This window comes from Lepisosteus oculatus, chromosome 5 (assembly GCF_040954835.1).
Source record: "Lepisosteus oculatus isolate fLepOcu1 chromosome 5, fLepOcu1.hap2, whole genome shotgun sequence".
In the NCBI taxonomy this organism is placed as follows: domain Eukaryota; kingdom Metazoa; phylum Chordata; class Actinopteri; order Semionotiformes; family Lepisosteidae; genus Lepisosteus; species Lepisosteus oculatus.
The window spans coordinates 10,407,938-10,427,368 of record NC_090700.1 but is presented as its reverse complement, the minus strand read 5'-3'; the positions used below and the strand labels follow the sequence as shown (position 1 = coordinate 10,427,368).

The 19,431-nt window shown below is 36.8% G+C and overlaps 1 protein-coding gene across 8 annotated transcripts in view; it reads left to right on the top strand.

The window, feature by feature from the left end:
* The window catches only part of gria4a (glutamate receptor, ionotropic, AMPA 4a), an 85,093-nt gene that overhangs the window by 24,334 nt on the left and 41,328 nt on the right, over positions 1–19,431 (top strand). For all 8 annotated transcript variants that reach the window (XM_015341635.2, XM_015341632.2, XM_015341631.2 and 5 more), the window contains one exon: positions 13,150–13,389. In XM_015341635.2, the coding sequence (XP_015197121.1) occupies positions 13,150–13,389 (240 nt within the window). The remainder of the gene's footprint in view (positions 1–13,149; positions 13,390–19,431) is intronic.

The following is a 19,431-nucleotide window of genomic DNA, read 5'->3' as shown; positions in this document are numbered from 1 at the left end:
AATTGTCAAAAAAGATTATTTCAAACCAAGATAAAATAAGTTTATAAAACATATGTACTGTACGTGGTATATTATTACTGTAGTATTATTACAGAAGCTTTAAGCAGTTTGTGTGTTTTATTTAGAACAATGAGCATTTATCTTATTTTCTTCAAACTTAGAAGAAAAAGCCCGGCACTTAGTATTGAACAGTGAATATTGAATGAATGTAAAGTTTATTGGTAACTGGATAGTCAAAAGCAGCTATTAACTCAATAAATAGAGTTAAAAGTATTGTCCAATCTGTACCAGTATACCAAAATGAAAATGCTTTTAGCTTTTGCACATTAGGAATAAGTTAAATAATTTATTAAGAAATAGTCTGTTTCCCCAGTAGTAATACAGAAACAATACCTTGATCCCATTAGGTTTCCACAAGACAGCTGTCACCAAACAGTAGTCACAATCAAGTGGCAAACCACAGGGATCTTTCTAAGTCAGAGACAGATCAGTACTGCTACTGCAGCTGCCTTTGAACCAGTGTTTTTGCTTAGAGGGAAAAAAGGATGCTTTTTTTTCCAAATGAGAAGATGTTGCTTTTCAGAAAGGCAGCCTGACAGAATGACCACACTTGCTACTACAGTTTGTTCCAAATCTGACATGTACTCTGATCTGAAATCTATCCATGACGGAGGATAAAACTGCATTCAGACTTAGACTTTCACCTGAGCCCAGTCTTTGTCAGTGAATTGGTCTGTAATTATTTCAAAGCACTTTATCTCTTTGCACTTTAACTTCTTGATTGTAGATAATAAATGTCCATTAAAATATCATAGGGAGCTTTCTACTGCAGTATGAACATGTTGAACATATATATAGAAATCATATTGATTTTTTTAAATTTAATATGCAATGTCTTTTTATGGAGAATCTTTCTTACCATAAATGATTTTGAAAAGGGAAATATGGTTGCATGGTTGAGAAGGGAATTTCAGGAGGGAACTGTTTCAGATGAGCCTTCATTACTGAAGCCTATTTAAAATCACTCATCTACTGATGTATGTCCTTGTAGTTTCACTTAGTACTGGAGGAAAGTGCTGTGGGAGTAACCATCTTGTTTAATTTCCCAGTGGAGCCATACTGAATACATGCACAGTATTAAAGTATTAAGGTTAGTGTTTTGAAACCTTTTCAGGAAGCTCCTACTATACACTATCATGTGCTTCATGCTAAAATACCCTTTTTCCCATATAATAATCTTATTAGTGTAAGTAATGGAAATGAGAAACTTGGTATATGGCACAAAGCCATACATTTGTGTTCCTAGTGGTTCCATGGAGACAGAATTATAGCCCAAGAGTCAAGCCTCCACTATCATCCTAAAGAACATCTCTTCTCTCTGAACACTAATCATTTTTTGTGTTCCTGTGAGTAAAAACAGACACAAGAGAATTGTAGATTATTCTGATTTACATGTTGCATCACAGTGTGAGATGCTGATATTGACATTTTAAAATGTGATTTAATTCTTTTTATACTGTAGTGTATATACTGATGGAAAAAAATGCAACATTTTCTGGAATGAGAATACTATAGTTATAGCCTATGTACTTTGACAAAAAGTTGTCAATTTGTTTTAAGCCCACTGACCAGCAATACAGCTTGTGCAGTGAGGCATTGCAACTTGGCAATCACACAAAAGCTCGTTAGGTGCACTTTTACCCAACGAGGTCCAGGTGGAACAACGCCTGATCAGGTCACCTTTAAAAAGGCCTTAAGTTAGAACTTAGGTCACTGCAAGAAAAAAGCCACTCTTAGTCAGTTTTCTGTGCATTCCATAATGCCTCACATGTCACCAGAAGCAAGGGAGAGGGCCACTGGCGTGCTGCAGGCAGGCATGTCTGTGCCAGCGTTCCCAGACATTATGGAGTAAGCCGCTCCACTGTGTCCCGACTGCAGAGAAGACTGGCAGATGACTGTCCAAGATCCAGTCTCCCTCGAGTGACCACACCAGAGCAGGACCGACACATCAGACTGGGCCATCTGAAAAATCATTTCAGATCTGCCACCCATGCTGCTGCAGAAACTCCTGGGCCCCTTGCTCACACCTCCTAGACATCACAGCCGACTGGCTTGGGCCAGACAGAGGCCGCGATGGACTCGTTAGCAGTGGCATCAGGTCCTCTTCACAGATGAGTCACTCTTCAACCTGTTCCACATAGATAGGAGTTGTGTTTCTTTTTTCCATCAGTATACCTTTTTGGTTAATTTTTTTTGTTTTGTCATTCGATACTTAAAGATATCAACTACTGAGCCTGTTTCTTAAAAAGTTTATCAAACAGGGGTAGGGCATAGCTCTTAGGCTGCACCAGAGTTAGCTAAACTGTTAGTTTACATCTCTTCTCCCTGGGCAGGACACACCCAACAAGGTACTGTACACAGACATATAAGAACATTATTGCTTATATGTGCATATATATTAGTCATATAATGATTTTAATACTTTTACCACCTTGACTTGATCAAAATTGGGTCAGTTTTGCACTTCCTGAAACTTAGTTTGTATTGTGCAGAATGTTTGACCAGTGAGCCACAAGCCTGCTGCTTGAAATGGAAATGACATTACAGGTGATGACATTACTGACAGAACCAGTACTGAGTGTTTTGCATGTCTGTGGAAAGGAAGGGTTTGATTGAAATACAGAATCACTAGCTGACCAAATTCTTCATTTTTTAAAAATATTTGTGAGTACTGTTTGGAGTTCATAATACAGTTTGTTTTAGAAAACGGTGGCTACAAATTACATTTCAACTAGAATTATAAGATTGGTTTTAGAGTTCTTAAGTTATTTTCTATTATTTATTTTTGAGGAAAGTATTTTCTGCTCTTCCTTAAAATCAGCAATGGCAGGTATAGCATATCTATTCTGATACAGTATATTTCTTCTGATATTCTGAACATTTTGGACAATGAAAAGAATCAAAATCAATGTTTAGCAATGTTTATGGATCAATCAGGCTTTTTTTTCAGTTTACAGTTAATCCTCCTTGGCTCCACCTATAACCCACACTGTCCACTCCTGTCTTCCAGTCTTCTTATTCTGCTTTTTCTGGGAAACTGCATGTGAGGAAAAAAATAACATAAAAATAAATGAATAATACTGTGTGACACATGGTGAAGTATTGTACGTGGACATTTTATATTACAGGCATGTTTTTTTAATATTGTTCTTATTTAATCTAGTTGGTCTTGTGCAGTGGTGGCACACAAATATTGTTAACCCCATGTCCATATTTTACCATTTTTAGTTTTTAACATAGTCTAAAAACTGTACAAATTGAAAAACAAATTTGTTATGGAAAGTAGGTCTAATGAAATACATACAGTAATTACCAGCCCACATCCTGAAAAAGTCATTAATAAATTAAAAATATTTTTGCAAGATTCTTTTTTTAAGATGGCACTCAAATGTTCATCCGTTCTGATGCTAGAAAAGCAAAGCCTTACATTAAGTGTCATTTATTTGAATGCAAATACAGTATAATCCCAAATGAGTGAGTGTTCTTCATTTTGGAGGTCTCCTGAAGTTATTATTCTTTGGAGGTCTGTAATGTTTTCCCTCCTGCCAAATAATTTAGTGGGGCTGAGTGATTTGACTATTGATGTTGGTCAGATTGTCCCAGTAGGGATTAACCGAGAGCATCAGTTAGACTGAAGTTCAGTAAATCTGCCTGGTGTCCTGATTGATGTAGAGCAGATGGAAGGACTTATTCTAGCGACAGTGGAAAGACCTTCCTAATAAGCTAATAATGAATATTTTCTCCAAACACTTTCTTCAATTTTTTTTTAAATATGAGCTGATCATGACTATGACAAGTTGCAATAGTTTTATATATCCACAGCATGCAGAGAACTGCAAACTGCCACAAAGTCACAAGCTGATAAATGAAAGAAATGACATGTATTGAATTCACCTGTTTCCATTCCACCTTCTGCTGCTGCTGCAGTTATTTTGATGTAAACCTAGCTACGTTGAATCTATTACTATGCATTCCAGTTAATCTGTGTAATTCCATTGTGTAAAACAGCTAGGAGGGGAATCAAAGCCAGTTTACATCATTAAACATTAGACAAAGTAAATGAAAAAGGGTCTTTGGAGTGCCATCACAAACGGGTGGTTTCTGACGTGAACACTGCCTGCTAGAGCCGGGCAGAGCCTGATTTACAAAGACCTATTGTAGACCTGTTCCTTTGAATGCATCACTGAAGACGTAGGGGGAAAGTAACACAGGTGTGCATGAGATTATTGTTAACATCAAAACCATGTGTAATTAAAGCGGAGAATCAGAAAAAAATGCCAGTGAAACACAAATGAAAAACAAACAAAAAAGAAGCTAGGATTCTCAAAAGCTCCTAGAGACAGCACATTCTTAGGAAGGGTTAGTAAAGAGCAGACTCGTGTCCTTTCTTTCAGTGTTGGATTACTGCCCTTCACTTCATGTTGTGGGATTAAAGGCTTCCCTCCATGATGGGCATTCATGAAAGTAGCTCAGGTGGGTAGCTGCGTCAGCATGCGTAGGCTGCAAAGGAAAAAGTAATAGATTTATTCCATGCTGAAAAAAAGAAGAAAGAGAACACAACGTTTCAGCCGTGGAGGCTTCTTCAGGTGTGAGAGAGACAGGGCAGTAGGCAAAGGTAAAGTAGCGGGAGAACAAAGGTTGGGAGGGAGGAGGAGTGAGAGGCGGGAGCAGAGGACAGAAAGAGAGGCCAATCAAGAGGTGTGAAGTCAGAATGGGTGCAGAGAGGTATGAAATGAAACTTCCAATGAATGGAGAAAATTTAAAAGAACAGTAGTCTGTCGTTAAGAGAAGGGAGAATGTGTGATCCTAGCTGCAGAATAATTTTAGTTTCGGTGGTCTTTCTGATGTATGAGTTTGGAAAACCGTCTTTGAGAACACAGACGGAGAGATTACAGTGGTCGTGGCCGTTTAATCTTCACAGCCCTGACGTGTTCTCCGAAGCGGTCTCCAAGTCTCCTTCCTGTTTCTCCAATGTAGATGGCTGAGCATTTACTGCAAGAGATACAGTAAATAAGGTTGCTGGAGGTACGAGATGCTGTCTGGGTGATCCGGTATTGTCCTGAGGGGCCTTGAATGAGTGTGGTGGTGGATGTGTACTTGCAGGTGATACAGCGGTTTACCTTTGCCTACTGCCCTGTCTCTCGCACACCTGAAGAAGGCTCCTGTCTCTCTTTCTTCTTTTTTTCAGCATGGAATAAACCTATTACTTATTCATGAAAGTAACCTTTTCCTAATGGAAAAGGATATACAGTATATTAACAATACAGATTCAGATCAACCAGACATCCCTATTGAATAAAAAAGAACAAAAAGGTATGTGTTCATGAAATAGCTTGTTACTAATTAGCAGCTCATCCAGGATTAGCCAAGTTTAGACACCGGTTGTACTGAAAAAGGGGTGGAAATATAAGAAATAAGGAAAATGTAAGTGATACTGTACATCAGGTCCTGACATCAGATAGCCTCAAAAGCAAAGTTTTCAGATATACTGTAAAAGTGCTTCAATCTATAGTAAAGTCAAGTGCGATCATGCAGCTTTTTTGTTCCTAGCACAGCTTGGTTTCAGGCAAGCAAATGACAACATAAAAGACAAGTAGCAATGTCAACCACAAGCATCTATTTACTTGCAGGTCTAACAAACTATACATGAAACACTTTGATTGCTATTTATAAATATTTACTATAAGTGTGTACAGTACTTTGACAAAGGCCCCGTTCAACAGGAAAACTACTCTCTAAATTGGTACTAAGCCATAGGGAACCTTTCTGCCTCTGCCAAATAAATGCAACAAAATACCACAATGAGATTTTCTCCTCGAGAATTCTTCAAAAAGTAAATACATTTTTTTGAGGTTAAGGACAAAGTCCTTGTTTTAAGTTCAGACCCTAGTTGCCTGGGAAGGTAGTTAACAAAAACATAGAGATTACAAATGAGAATTCATTCAGCCCATCCTAACCCTTTTGGTAGGTACTAATTTGGTACTAATTGATCCAAAGCCATTTCTGGAAAAAGGCCAGGGTATCTGCTTTAACAACATGAATAGGTAGATTGTTCCATATTCTTGTAACCCTTTAGGTAAAGAGTGCAACCTGTTCATGGTTTAATTGCCCGTCTGCGTAAATTAAACTTCACAATTGGTTCGTGTTTCAGTGTTCGTTTGGAAGTAATCCACCAGGTTGACTTTGTCAGAGCCCGTGAAGAGTTTGAATGAGGTGACCTATTTTTTGAATGAAGTCTGATTTTGAACAAAGTCTGACCTCTAAAAAGTACACCCACTCACAGCTGTGTTGCTTTCGGCTTTGGGGTTAGAAAGTAAGAGAAAATGGCCGAATGTTCCCTGATAAATTGAGCTGGTCTCATGGACCAGTCATTCACCTCTTAGCTTGTGATTTATTTACTGTATTAGACATCTTTTGCACAGTTCTCTGCCTACTTGTACAGTACCTCCTACTCAAATGGGTTTAGGTTAAGTGTACATGTCCTGCAGCACCTCTGCTTCACAGTTCAGTCTTTATTGAACTAAGTGGTGATTAGGATGTTCAGTGGCCATAGAATTAGCCATATACTGTAGGTATCCTTAATACCCTTTTGGCACATAACAATTTGATGTGGACTATTACCTAACAGTGCCATCTGCCATGAGAACAGTTTAACCCACCCAATACAATATATATGGAAATTTAGCAGTATCTAAGGAACCATCCTAGTTTACAGTAATTCTTTTCATCTGTACAGTATTTTACTTAGACTCACAAAACTAAACTTTATGTTGAAAGCTGACAGAACTGCTTTTTTCATCAGCAGGACAGTTACTCCTTTAGGAATGGCGATCTCTGGAACCCAATATTGTTCTTGTGCCCGATTTCAAAATGACTTTTCAAGGATGAAGAAGCTATTCTGTGCTTCCCAGCATGATGTTGTCAAATTAAAAATGTTCTTTACAAAATACAATAATTTCCAAGGGTGTTCTGCAGATGTTTGGAATATTGACAAACCATTGCTGAATCCCCTGAATCAGCAGCATATAAGCTAAATGGAAGAGGTCCCTAACACTCAGAGCAACTGAGACATCATAAGATTTAAGACCATCAGGATTTACTAAATAGAAGCCAAACCAATGAATGAGAATACCACTAATCCCTAAATATTTTCTGTGTGATCTTATGAAGTGCCTTGATTGATTCAAGAACCACAAGTCAGAACTAATCAGTAGCTCATTAACTAATTTAACAAGGGTGGTTTCAGTATTATGCCATTGTCTAAACCCCAAATGGAAAGGATCAGAGTTTAAAATTGAGCTGTAATTGTAAGCTCCAAATTAGAAATTTTAGAATGAAAATAAGGTAGTATTTATTAAACATTTTGGGGTCCAGATCAGTTTTTTTGTTATCACATGTGCGATATTGTAGCTGCAGGCTTTAGGCCCAGAGATACAAGACCAGGTTGTCTGCTCCTCTAGCTATCCCAATTTTAAAGAAAACGGTTGCAATAATTCCAGTCCTTTTTGCCACTTTGAATAAATGCTCAAACCACTTCATTATTCTGTTTTTTGATCTGTACTGAACAGTGTAACAGTTTCATGCAATTTCTTCATACTGAAACACTCAGTAATAATCAGTTGCTGGTTTACCTTCGTGTTTTCTACACCCACTCTTGCTTGACCATTTTGGGGTTTCTCTCATTTTCCCTTTTATGTGCGCAGCTAAGTAGCTAAAATGAGACCTGCTACCAGTGTTTCGGGCTTCATTCCTTTTGTCTTTACCCAGATCTTGTTTCTTTGCTTTTCGTCCATTAAGTAGGAACTGTGCTATCAATAATTTGTTTCTCCATCAGAATGTAAGGTCTTAGCCCCTTTATGTATATACAGTATTTACTGAATCATAAAGCTGACAAAAACATGTAATGGGTTTAAAAGAAAGTTAAGAATTTAAATATTGCTGTTTTTTTAAATGTGCTGGCCATTTTTGGTTTTCATTGTATTTGTTATATTGGTTGTTATATTGAAGTAGTATTGCTTGTGTTACACTTTCCACTATTACAAAAATGATGAAAATGCACATTCTTTCTTTTTCTTCATAATTGAACTAGAATAGGTTTCACAGCAAATTGTTGTGAGCTGAGAGTGGTTGCTTGGGGGAAAAAACAGTGTTCCCGGAACTTGTTTTTAAATCCTAAAACTAGCCTGTCTGTAGTTGCCAGAACGATCAGTGCTTTTCTATATAATTCACCAGAAACGGTCCCATGTGGCTAATTGAAAAGGTTTTATTCTCTGAGAGAAAAGTGAGACTCCAAACAAATGTAGATTTAAGTGATTGTTCTCTCTTGTAAATGCATGAAAACAATCAGGCAATCAAGTGAAAGCAAAATGCAGTAACATACCCCATAAATTTCCATACCAAAGAACCATAGATGAATTCTTAAAATAAAGAAATAATTACTTTTCACTATTTCTGAGCTGGCCTGAAAATGGATTACCTTACAGCAGTAGTGGGAGTTATCACCATTGTTCCTTTCATTCACTCTAAATTAGACATGTCAGACGTGTCTAAAAATATTAAATTGCATTTTCTTCCTTTCTCAAGAAAAGAGCATGTGAAAATATACAGTATTTTCATTTCAAAGAGCATTCAAATGAAATGACATAAAGTACTTTGTATTTACTGTATAAAGCCAACAAAATTCTGGGTGTGACTTTCTTTTGGTTCTCTAGATTCCTTTTGTTGAATAGAGAACATCGAGAGGCTGTGTCCTTTGCAAATTGTATCTGAAAAGATCTTAGATGAATCCAGTTTAATGGTTTGGGGAGCTTTTTCTCCTGCTAGTTTTTATAAAAGTAGAGCACAGCACATTGTCAAATTTGCAGATTTTAGCATGTTTCATTTCCAGCACTGTGCCCAAGGGCTTTAAATTCTCAACCTGTGCCCCCTATCCATGGGATTGCTCCCCCCCGGAGTCAGTTTGGATTAAGAAGGGACTTGACTGAAAATTCATTCCTCAGTATGGCATGTCATTCCTACTTTTATTTTACCAGAATGCATTATCTTGTGATCTTTGTTTTCATCTTAATGAGTTAGATGGGTGGCTGTCTTGCTGAACATAAAACATACAGTGCCATCATAGTGCAATACCAACAGTAATACATGTTCATTATATACTGTAGCATTATTTTCTTTCATTACACTGGTGGACAAATGACATACAGGACTCTGTTATATACAATATATAAAATAGTATCACAGAAAACCTACACAAAAGTACAGCTCTATAAGACATTTCCAGTGAGCAACATGACATTGTCAAATATTACAAAGTAGCCTCAGGTGTGATATCCTTGAATATGATCAGAATCCTGGCAGTGGTGACACATAGACATGACCAGCACTGGACAGACTGCTGCAGGATGTTCAATCGTTCTTTCTGAGCACTAGCAACCTCCAGACTAAGGGTGGACAGTTGCAGGTGTAGGCGAGTTGGTCTCACAGATTGTTTTCTACCATTGTAACTCTAGTATTGTGTGGTTTTACTCTGCCCTGCTTTAAAATAAAACATTTGGCATTGCCCTGCAAGAACAAAACAAAACTCTTGGCTAAAAGAATAATCAATGTATCACTAAGCAGCACGTTTTGTCACTTTCTAGCTAGAGGAGTTTCTTCAAAATATAATCACATTTATTTTAGCTCTACTAGTTGGTCTAAACAATGCAATCAACATAATTTCCATCACAATGCCTGCATACCGTGTGTTATCTTCCATCAGGTTTAGCAAGGGCAAGACAACATCCACTGGTGAATTAAACACTCCACGTTTCTCTTTGCTGCCAGGTCTAATGTTATTTGGCAATTTAATCCATCATCTGTGAGCATGATATCCCCTGAATGAATCCACATATTTTTCACACATATGGCAAGTTCAGTCATTTGGCTGTGTCCACTACACTCTGAAAAAATGATACAGATAAATCAGATCACATGATAGTCCACTGACGGCAATCTCCACCACTTGTACAGAGCATAGCTGTATCTTTCACTGCTCTTGCATTAATTAAAATCATGTCTTTTTCAAAGGCTATTTATTTTGATTCTTAATGAACTTGTTTTGGCAACTGTAACTAAACTTAAATACCAAACACTGATAACTGGGCATGTTAATGAAATCACATGACTCAAACTCAGCATTTTGCTGTCCCAAGGAACAACCCTACTGAAACAATCAACAAACCCATCTGCTCACTATTTAAATGTAAATAGTTTTACAAATATGCCCAGTGAGCTACAGGTACCAATGGGTACAGTGTGTAATAAGCAAGTGTATGCCCTGTACATTAGTAAAATACACTGTTGCTTTTAAATTGTGTATTTTGTTGTATAAGTAGGTAAATGGATCATTTTTTCTTCCTTTGTACAGTATACAGTATTACAGCATATTGATTTAAAGGTTCATTTTTAACTTGAAATAGCCTTTTCTCCATCAGGTATTTAGATCAGTGTTCATAGTTTACCAAAGAAGCATGGAAACTGAACAAAAAACAATAGTAACGTCACAAACAAATAAAATATATGCACAGAATAAAATAATACCTATACCTGATAGTATGAGAGTAGTTTCATGTTTCCAAATAATTATGAAAGCAAGGTTTGTTTTTTTTTCCTATTCCAAAACTGTTCACCTACAGTAAATGTACTTATTTATCATGTGCACAGATCGTGCTCCTCAAAATAGATATACAGTACACTCACAACTTTCACCTTGAAGCAGGCTGGGGAAATATTTAACATACAGTACTTTAGGTGTTTCAGGTACAGGTTTCAGGTACTGTACCTTCTTGGATTTCTGTGCATATACTGTACAGTACCTGTACCTGTATACCTGTGTGTTCCGTGATTGTGGTCAAAGTTAGATAGTTAAGATATGGACCCCCAAAAATTTGATCCGACATCAACTTACGTCCAAACAATGACACTGTGTCATTTCAGTGGGACAAAGGATATACAGATGGAAGGATACTGCAGGGATTTTTAATACACTCAAGGGAATTTTTCACATGGTTGAATGTCTTCTATGGACAATTTACCTCTCGCCCTAAGATTACTGAAGAAACTTGGCTCCTGGTGCTGTATTATACTGTACAGTATATAGAAATATGTTTTGGAACATTTGTGAGATGAAATGCCTCTGTTAATGTTCTGTTTTCTGGATTCTTTTTACAGCATTCCATTGACATTTCCAATCCCATTTCCTACAGAAGCTGATTTGCTAGTGACACTGGTATTAATTGTAAAAGAGACCAAACTTTAACAGAAACAATTTATAAAAAACAGTTAATAAAACAATATTTACTAGGCAAAATCTTAATTAATGTTTCAGTTCTTCCAAAGGCAGTTCAGTATAAATAACAAAATAATTTGCAAAAATATATCTGAGTTATATGCTTTAATTTATTTACTGTATGTTTATGTGCTCCAGGAAATAAAAGTGTATTTTCTGAAGGAATAATTTAATTCTACTTGTATTTATATATTTTTTATTATTTCAGTACTATATTATGCATAATTGAGGGTCAGGTCGTTAAAACTGAAAGCTGAAAGGCTTGCAAGATTCTCAGGCAAAATCTCTGCCAGTAAAGCATGTTTTTTTGTGTGGCTACAAATAATCTAAACTGCACTGCAGCTCTCATTATACAGAAGCCTGACTTAAGGTTGGATCTGAATAAATAGTGCAACTGCTCATTAAAATTTTTGACATGTATTCTAAAAGGAGACAATTATCTATTAAAAGATACCAAGATATTTAAAGAGCTAGTCCCTGGAATGCTCATCTCAGACTGCTCTCTGATGTACTAGAACATGTTGTGGATTTGTATTTTACCTTGAGTGATTATTTGTGTTGTAATGTATGTCTTCTGCATACAGTATATTTAAAGTTGCATTATTTTTCTCTGCTGTATATTTATGAATACAGGATATTTAATGTATCAGTGTTGGCCGAGTAAGAAACATTGATGTAATCTCCTGTATGTGATGGACAAATGCACTGATACAGTACATTGCACGCAACAAAGGCAGATCCCAAGTATAGCAAAGTTGGTCCTGTGTAACTCCTTTATATACACACACCCAAAGGATTAGAACTGCTACAGTACTTCCAACCAGGGATTTACTGCACAGTTATAAGAGAAGCAAACTCTGAGGTGTTCTCGTTAATTTTCATGTTATCTACAGCTGCATTCCTGCTCCCTGTAATGAGTCTTAATCACTGTTAGGCCTGCTCTCCTCGTCACAGCATGTGGTGCGTAGCATAGGTATTATGTGTAAGTGATAGCACTTGTGAAGTTAAAAGCACTTGGTAGTACTTTGTTCTTGCTATCCTGCTCGATAGAACAACACAACTAAATAATATAACTGTTCAAATATTGTTTACAACTGGAAAGGAGTAAACCTTTCAGTAGTTTAGGTGGGTAGCTGCGTCAGCATGCGTAGGCTGAAAAGGAACAAGTAATAGGTTTATTCCATGCTGAAAAGAGAAGAAAGAAAACACAACATTTCGGCAGTGGAGCCTTCTTCAGATGTGAGAAAGACAGGGCAGTAAGCAAAGGTAATGTAGTGGAGAACAAAGGCTGGGAGAGAGGAGAAGCGAGGGGCGGGAGCAGGGGACAGAAAGAGAGGCCAGTCAGGTAGTGTGAAGTCAGGATGGGTGAGGAGAGGTGTGAAATGAAACCTACAATGAATAGAGAGAATTAGACAAAAAGTAGTCTGTCGTTGAGAGAAGGGGAAAGCTGTGATCCTAGCTGCAGGAGAATTTTAGTTTCTGTAGTCTTTCTGATGTTGGAGTTCGGAAAACCGTCTTTGAGAACACAGACGGAGAGATTAGTGTGATCACGTGGGACCTTCAGTAGGACCTCTTCTTTTAACAAGGTATAAAATTCCAAATAATGAAAATCAAAATGTGTTGTGACTGTAGCGTGCACACGTCTGCTGTACCACCTTGGACAGCATCTGGTTGTTTAGAATGCATGCACTTTTGTTGAAAATAGACAAAACCTGATACAGAGGCTAGAGCCCCCCTTTTAATCCCCGTTTCTCTTTCCACAGTTTGTTCGCAATATTCCCGGGGAGTTTTTGCGATCTTCGGCCTGTACGACAAGCGCTCGGTGCACACCCTGACCTCATTCTGCAGCGCCCTTCACATCTCGCTCATCACACCCAGCTTCCCCACGGAAGGCGAGAGCCAGTTTGTACTACAACTGCGGCCCTCTTTAAGAGGGGCCCTTCTCAGCCTCTTAGACCACTATGACTGGAATCGCTTTGTCTTTCTCTACGACACAGACCGGGGTGAGTATACAACCCAGTTCATTCTGTCACTGTGGCGGTGTCGTGATGGAAGTGCTGCTTCCTGTCATGGTTGAAAAGGAATCAATGAGCAAGAGATTTCAAAATCTCTTCGTAGAAATATCTACTGTATGCTTGAATGCACCAGCCAAGCTCCACTAGACAGCTGGGCCTTTGCAACGGCCTGAAAGAGCAAAGGAGCTAGAAACAGTATTTTATCTGCAAATTAATTAGAGAAGGAAGGTGGTGGGATTTAGCCTTGTCAGGTTTTATTAAATGGTATTGGAGTGAATCCAGTTGCAAGTTAATGTGTTAGAGTTATATACAATTAAGAAGGGGAGATTGGGAGATTGCTAAAAACAGAGCACGTTTCCATTAGATAAAGGTGTTTTATGAACCTTATTATTGATAAAATAGCTTGTGAGCTTTTCTCAATGGACTCGGATGTTTTTAAATTAATGAGCATCTCTGGATTGAAAACATTTATGATTGTGTTGCAGTGCACTCCCAAAATAATCGTCTGACCCCCCACCTTAATGTTATATAATCTTTATTTTCTTGCAGAATTCTTTCCACTAACCGTCTGCTTTTCATTTTTTACTGGCACTTAAAATCTATTTACTGAAGCAAGCAGCACTTAAAAAAAAAAAAATCCTGTATAAAGACCTAAGAACATGAAAATGTAATGTGAATATATTTACATTCATCCAGTCTATACTATAATCTTTTCTCATACATTTTATATTTTTTTATATTTAGATTTAATCTAGTATAATATTTGTTTTTATAAACGTTCTGTTACAATATTGATGCAGTATATAGTCATTTATTATAATATAGTAATATTTAACAGTTTCCTTTGATTCATATGCAGTGCATTAAATAATACTGTATGTAGCCATGCATACATTAATTCAGCAACTCACAAATATGCCATTTCTTTATACTGATTTGTGTGTTAGAAACATCACTTCAGGGTATAAATAGCTTACTGCATAAGTGCAGGGTAAAATATTCAAATGGGTTTGTGTATGTTTCTTTTAAACTTTGTGAGAGCTTTACCAAAGTGCCTCTTGCCTATATACAGTATATATAAACTGTTTTCATTTAAAGATACCATAAATTTATGAAAATACAAAAATAATCATCTTGACCAATTCAACCCACCATAGTCAACAAAACAGTAACTGAGTGCACCTCAGAAATCTGATGGGAAAGAGTTTGTGTACTAATGTGTGTATGAATTAGACAGTTCTCTACGTTCAAGTTTCTTATTAAATACTGCAATGCATTTGAAAATTCGATCTGTTCATATCTATATCAGAATCTCCCAAAACTGTTCTCACTGAAGGGCTGAAAAAACTGTGGAGTTGTTAAAAGTCACTGAAATGTGAAACATCTACAGAAGAAAGCTCTGATGATGGATGGCCATATTCTACAGGCTAGGTGTTCTTTGTATGGGAAATTCTGAGTTTATGAGGCTCTCCTCTCCATGTAATTCACTTGTAAGCAAACCCCTGTGGAACACTATTGCCACCTATTGGACATCCAGATATAAAATGACAGAATTATATGATATTGGGATGGCCTCCAGTCCTTCAAGTATCATTTGCTGCAATTCAATTTATTTTCAGTTTCCATTAGTTAGTCTACATATTTTATGTCTGAGTAAAGAAATCAACATTTTCAATCATTTATAACAGGATCTTTCATCATAATTCCACCATAACCCAAAACATAACACAAAACACTGAATGATAAACATTCAGTTTAGCACTTGTATCTTGAATATTAGTCTGTCTAAACTAAGTTTGTATATATGTCACATTTGTGGGAAGAACTTCCAAAATAATACACCGTTTATTTAACATATACTGTATATATAATGGTTTATATTGCCTAGAAAAGAAATGTAAGGCATATTCCTAAATACAGGTCATAGGTTTATTCCATGCTGAAAAGAGAAGAAAGAAAACACAACAATGTTTTGGTGATGGAGCCTTCTTCGTATGTGTTCCTAAATACTTGCACTTAATACCTTTACTTTCATTAAGCTTTTTGGTTCTGGAAACCACATTGTATTAATGTACTATATACTGTATATATAAAAACAGCATTCTAAGAATATAAGATGACAACATATATATCTCTGAGCACTAAGCACAGCATTAGCTAAATACAAGATTTTAAATATCTTCTATTAAATTCATACTAATCAGAGTTGCTTAGCATTTAGTGGAGTAATTTGTTAATTTCTCAGCAAAAATGCAATTGGTATTTTTTGCAGTTAGAATCGTGAGTGTCTGTTCATGAAAAGCATGGCCCAGAATAACCTTGATCTTGATCGAGCCACACCAGGCAGGGCTCTGTATATTCATGCAACATTAGTGTTCGGTAAGCTTTAAGATCCACTGACAGGTTGCCTTTTTTGACCTTTTGAGCAGCAGAGCTGTGAGCAGATGTGCCTGTGGATTGGGAGACAACAGGCATGATCCAGAGTCACCCTTGTGTAAGCAATACACCAAACAGTCAGCAGGAGAAGAGGGTTTTTTTCATGTCTGTGTACCCTGTGTAGCAGAAGGTGCCCACAGGTGATGCACACTAACACAAGCTGTCTCTCTGTTGAGCCCTAGACTATGAGGAGAGTAAGAGGATACGGTAGAAGAAGGAGGAAGTATTACGTCATAACATTTAGAGTGAATGGAAGTTAGGGAAAAATATATACATTACACAGTATATGAGAATAAGAAAAAAATAAAGAAGTGCTAAGCGTGTTTTTGATACTGAGCAGTGAGACAGGCTTCAAACAGAAGCCGAAACAGTGCCGGTCTCAATTCAATTCAACTTTATTTGTCATTATACTTACACAGTATCATGAAAAGTGTTTCTCATTCAATTAAATTCAATTCCATTCAACTTTATTGTCATTAAACTTACACAGGTGCATAGTATAATGAAAAGTGTTTCTCATTAGTCATTCAGGTGCAGTATATAAATAGGACAGAAGATAAGACAATAGAGAGTAACACAATAGCAATAACAGTAACATGTAATAACATAACATAAATAACATGTAATCAAGTCATCAAAACTGTGCAAAATTCTGCAACAGAGAAAATATAACAGGACAAGAACAGTGCAAGGTAATTCTTGGAACAGTGCAAAAATAGTATGGTTAAAAATAGTATGGTTAATTAATATTAAATATTATTACGACCAGTACAGTTTTACTGGGCTATCGAGGGGACAGTACAATTTCGGCTTACATGTGTGTGTAGTGGTGTAGGAGTACAGTCGTTGTGGGTACAGGAAGACGTTAGGATAGATCATACTATGGTGGGAGGGATTAGTCTCTCAGTTGAGGTATAGAACGCAAAGCAACACTATGATCAGCATCATTCAGAGAGAAAACCAAAGAGAATGTGATTTCCCCACTTTATTTAATCCTGTGTGAAGTCCTTTCCAGCCATATGACTTCTCCTCTAAGCCTTTGGGCTGTCATTGCAGTGCTACAGGAGGTCTGTGATGTCAGCCTGAATGAACAGTCCACACAAAGCCTTATTTACCTGGAGGCAGGAATGCTGCAGGCTGGATACAGAAGGACCTGTTGGCTAACCTCAAGTCAGAATTTGAAGATCACTTTTAAAAAACATACAGTATTTGCCTTGCACGTTTATCATAAATCTAATGTGCAACATTGGATAAATCCAGATCATTGTGAAAGTGAGAAAAACACACAATTTATTCCTACAGAAATAAGCATTATATGGAGGGCAATTCGGATTATAGATGAGTACAAGTACAAGATAAGTATGTACTGTAGAAAGACATTGGAGCAGTGGTGTACAATCTCATGAACTGACATAAACTTGTAGTTTTTCATTGTATTCCAGGTGGGTTCCAAAGCTTAATAATTTGTTTTGCCTGATTTTCCTTAAACTTTGGGCAGATTGCCACTCTAAATAATTGATTCTGGAGTGGGCAGTTTACTCAGAGGGAAAAGAAGGAAGAATTATTTTATTAACAGTACTGTGTTTGCAACCAAAACCTTTTTTACATGTCAAAATTCTTGATGTTGTGGGAAATACAAGATATTCTGAGGAATAATCTGTGTAAATAAGTCACAACTACACGTCTGTCTTCCTGAACAGTTCAGTGTCATATTTGGTAAGTTTCTCATTGCTTCCAAAAAACAGTACTGTAGGGCGAAGAAACTAAAATTCTAAAACTACTGTAAATTCCTCTTTTTGTAGAGAAAATGACAGTGCCAACACAATGCTTCCCAAGGCAAAAAAGGAGAGAAATATGGACCAGAATACTAACATTTCCTATGCCTTTGCAGTTTTTAGAATTCCTAGCTTTTTAATCATCAAAAGAACACTTGATCTGGAGGATAGTATTTGATATTTTTCTACTTTTCATTTATTATCGTTTGTGTTCTTAAATTAGACAAATCCCCGTATGCAAGTCCATGTGAATGGAGGACAGCATTCGCCAAATGTACGTGGCAATCATAAAGTGCAGTTTAGAGGGCCATCTGTTATATTTGGCTAGAAATGTAAATGGTTTAAAATGCCTAAATATATTTGACAACAATCACTGAAATACAACACAAGCACTGAGTAAAGACTATGGGATTAAGAAATGTTTGTCACCCCTAAAACAAATGAATTTGAATGAGGATAAAATAATTCTGTGAAAATTAGGTGGAGAAAGAATTGGCATGGCTAATGGCCAGAGGTTGTAATTTTATAAATGGTGTTAATGTCGGCAACTAAAACGTTGCACATTGTTCTAGAAATGATGATCAGCAAGTCTGTTTTTTAGTTAAAAGTGTTTATCTTGGGAAAAGTCTATTTGTGCTTGCTGTGTTAGTCCTTGAGCGGCATTCACCCAGAAATGAAGTGTGTCTACAGGTCTTGCACAATAATGAGACTGTGATAATAAGAACACCTAATCTAATTTTCTTCCAAAAGACATTTTGTATTTTATTAATATAACATCATGAGTCGTCATTAGAAGAATGCAGTAATATACTTTGAGGTCAACCGTAATAATGGGCAAGGACACAATTTCTTGCTGATTGTCACCATTTGAGAAAAAAGAAACATTCTTGTGCTGTAGGGGATTTCATGCTGGAAGATAAGAGCATACTGTAGCAGCTGATGTACTATATGACATTTTCAAATGTACCGGATATTTGACATTCCATTGTTGGGCATAATACCTTAAACATTAATCAGTTAGATATTATAACTTAATATCAACAGCTGAATTAGTCACATTAGTAAGAGACAACTGTTCATCATTCTCAATTGGCCTACAGTATATACAGACTATATTGATGAGTGATGACTATATTTCTATTAGATATACCGAGTCATAGTTAATGTCTTAATGATGTTAAAGCAATCTAGGTTTACCCAAAACGGAAGGCATTCTTGACAAAGCAGTTCATTTAAAGTCTGCAAGCTCAGTCTCATTAAATCTCTCTAGACTGCCCTTTCCCTCCACCTCTATTTGACTCTCAAAAAGATAAACATAAATTCAATTCCCCTCAATCACTTTAGAGATACATCAATGTGAATGCATCTATAACAAGAATATTAAGTACATAACCACAGTTTGAACCAGACAAATCATGTCGACTGCTGGAGACAGCTCTCTGTTGCAACCAACTGGGAGCATGCCAGGTGTGTGCACAGCATGAGAGTATTTGTGTACAGGGTATATACAGTACATAGAATGATGTAGGCTGATCTATAGATGGATAGAGATACAGTAAGATAGTAATGGAAAGAGAGACAGATTTGCAAGAACCAAAAGACAGGTGATGATAAATTACAGCAATAGCAGAACAATCTGTGTGAACAGAAGTATGAAATACTCTCAACATCTGTCAGTTTTAGATTGCTAGAACCAACAACAGCAGGAAGCATATTGCATTGGGAGGGTGCTTCATCTACTAGCCTGGTATGTACAGTAAAACATGGTTCTAATATTGTTTTAAAGTTGAAATCAAATCTACACAGCTTTTGAGAAATA